The 3,199-nt window shown below is 39.4% G+C and overlaps 1 protein-coding gene across 1 annotated transcript; it reads right to left on the reverse strand.

Annotated features, from left to right (window-relative positions):
- Positions 1-264: 264 nt before the first annotated feature.
- On the reverse strand, positions 265-2,783 carry LOC145102468 (formin-like protein 8). Its single transcript, XM_079039865.1, has 2 exons — positions 2,550-2,783; positions 265-2,457 (listed from the first exon to the last, which is right to left on the reverse strand). Exons 1-2 carry the CDS (start codon positions 2,622-2,624, stop codon positions 376-378), a joined length of 2,157 nt encoding a protein of 718 aa, XP_078895991.1. The 5' UTR covers positions 2,625-2,783; the 3' UTR covers positions 265-375.
- Between the last annotated feature and the right edge of the window lie 416 nt (positions 2,784-3,199).

Consider the following 3,199-nt stretch of genomic DNA (forward strand, 5'->3'; position numbering starts at 1 on the left):
CTTTTTTATAGAATTTCACATCTCAATACATCATTAGACTCACATTGGGGGCATATGTGCATAAATGATTAGAAGATTTCTCAAGTCACCTTGCAAAATTTTATGTCTATGTTGCTCCCACTGGATCAACATTCGGCTTGGAGAAATGAATAATTAAAAATTGAGCTTCCATAAAATGATTTTTGAGCTTGGAAAATCCTAGCCTTGTGTATCGGACCTCCACATAATCGACAACTCATAAAAAGTGTTGTGCAACAATCATAGTTTGTGAAATCAGGAACTTATTCGATTGAATGGATACAATCAGAAACCAATACAACATTCGTTTTTTCTTCATGTGCAAAAAAAAAAAGGAATGATACTAAAAGAATCATTTCAGAAGTCATCCTCTGAATCACTACAATTTCCAGGTTTAAAATACTGCAAGTTTTGGAACATCAATGGTGACATTCGTGGTGATGAAGGTCCAATGTTGTTCACATTCTTCTTCTTCACCTTCCCTCTAAGATCTACACAAACTTGATCCACCATATCAAGAAAATCTTTCACAAAATCAAATATTTGAAGGGCATGTCCCCCTTTCAAAGATCCAATTTGGTAAAAAGCTGTAGTTTTCTTCACAAGCTCCATAACCCTAGTTTGTTCATCCCTCACAACCTTAAGCTCCTCTTCACATTCTTCTAGAAATTCCTTCATCTCCTTCACAAATCCACCTCCCCCACAGTTTTTCACAAGCTCCCTGATCTCACTAACCCTCCCCCACAAATTCGGACTCATGCTCATGAAACTATCATAATCTACAATGGCAGCTTTCTTCACATTCGAGAAATCTGTACTTAATCCTCCAAGAACAGGTAAACCGAGCATTAAATATTGTCTATCCCTCTCTTCTTTTGCTATCATGGTGTCAGAATCTTGATCACTTCTGCTGCTTCCATAACTATTGCTTCTCCCAAATTTAGAATTATTTATCATACATCGTTTACCCTCACCTCGAACTACTTGTTCCACAACAAAATGAAGGAGAGTTGTCTTCCCATCAATGCTCTTAACATAGGAAAGTTTCTTAAGAGCACTAAGGTTAAACCCTTTAGCATTCCCTCTAGCAGTTCCAGCATTCATCCGATTACCTGCTTTCAGAATTGCTTCAAGAAGTTTCAAGAAAATCCCAGGAGCTCTTAATTCCTTGCATCCAAGTTCTAGGGTTTGCAGGGATTCTTTGAGATGCAATATTTCTGGATCATAATTCGATCTAAACAGCATTGCATTGATCCGGGTGAAAGCTGTTGGGATTGATTTGAGTATATGATAGAGAAACGATTCAGCATCTGGGAGTTTCGTTGGGTTTCCATTGAATTGTAGAATCTTCGAAGCTTCTTCTTCAGTTGGTGAGATTTTTGTTAATTTCTCAAGGATATCTCCGTTTAATCCTCTGCCCTCTGAAAGAGCATCAAGGATTTCTTTCCGGGAAGTTGCTAGAGATTTGAGTACGATTGCGGTGTTTTGTGATTTTCGAGGATCCAGAATAGAAAATTGGGAGGGATTTGAGTTGAATTTAGGAGATACGTGTTTTGTTTCAGAAGAGTTTCTCTTTGTTGCGTTGTATCCAAATAAGGTTTCTATAAGTTCGTCATCGAACCTCAAAGATCCGTCGACGATTTCATTCCACACGACGGAGTGATCTGCATCGGTGTTCACTTTATCCCAATGGAACGGCTTCATCTTTTTGGGGATTTGATGATTGTCTTTTGAACCTTGTTCGTTCCGATCATCCGCCTTTACTTTTGGTGCAGTAGGTGGTTTCATCGATGAACTAAAATTTCCTAAATTCAACGGTGGCGGCGGCGGCGCTACAGGGTTCCTTCTCGTGAATCCCGGTGGTGGCGGTACTTTCGTTCCTATCGTTCTAGATGGTGGTGGCGGTGGTGGAATTGGTGGCGATGGCTTCTGCAACAATGGCGGCGGCGGCGGCGGAACTGGTGGCGTCTGCACTGGCGGTGGTGGAGGAGGAGGCGGCGGTGGTGGTGGCGGCGGCGTCTTTGATTTAACTATTGGCGACGGAAGAAGAGATGGAGGAGGATTTCGAAAGGATTCTGAAACGATTGAAGAAAAATCAAGTCGGGTATCGACTCTTTTCTCGTCTTCTTCGATGGAATTCCAGACGCAAGTCCGTAGTTGCCCACCGTCGAGTTTCCTCAAATAAAGAACTTCCAAACCATTTTCTTCGACCAATACTCCTTTGAGTGTCCCACCTCGTTGCCGGAGTTCTCGGGTATCCATGATTTTATCCTCTGGTCCAATTCTCAGACTCATATCAACCCATCTCTTTTTCGCCATAACATACCTGTAGAAAAAATAGAAACAAATTCCGGCGAGAATTACCATCGTCACCGCTGTCAACACAACAGCCTCCACCGTTGAATGAGCCATTTCGGATTTCCGGTATACGACTTTGGCCTGCGTATGAAGTTTTGATTATTTATTTATCGGCTCATTGATTCGTATCTCTGTTTTTTATATTCTGATTAAAGAAATCAAGTAATCTCAACTGTGACATTTGCCGTTTGGATGAAGCTTGGTTTTGGCCTGCAGTCTTTGGCGTACCTCACCATCACCATCACCATAGCTGTCGAAATTTTGTAGCAGAAACAATGATATTGTTTATGGGTGATTTAAACGATATGACCAACGATATACGATGATTACAAGAAGCATTATGAATTAACTGGGTGCAAGCTTTGTTAAGGTGACAATGAAGGAATGAGATAAGCAGTTTGACATCCTTTTACGAACAGTGATGAGACACTATAGCATGCAAAATATATTGTAATTTATATGAATCTCCATCGCAGTGCCAAAATCGAGCATTAATCTTTATTTTTAAAAATTAATTTCCTTTTTCCTTTATTTAGTATATTTTTATTATTAATCTATTAAAGTTTATTTTAATAAATTATTTAGGCCCACCATTAGAACTGACAATTGGGTTGGGTTCGAGTTGATGGGTCAGAATACAATGACCCGGGTTGAAAACATCAACTCAACCCATACAAAGTAAATGGGCACACAGGTCGATTTCGGGTCAAAGAGTCGACGATTCATTTTCAGGTAACTTTTCATATGTTAAATTTATATGAATTATATACGTCTCTAATTTAATTAATAATTAATATTTTACATTGACTAAGAATGAAATGAA

Source organism: Lactuca serriola, chromosome 4 (genome assembly GCF_051521515.1).
Source record: "Lactuca serriola cultivar US96UC23 chromosome 4, Lser_US96UC23_V15, whole genome shotgun sequence".
Classification (NCBI taxonomy): Eukaryota; Viridiplantae; Streptophyta; class Magnoliopsida; order Asterales; family Asteraceae; genus Lactuca; species Lactuca serriola.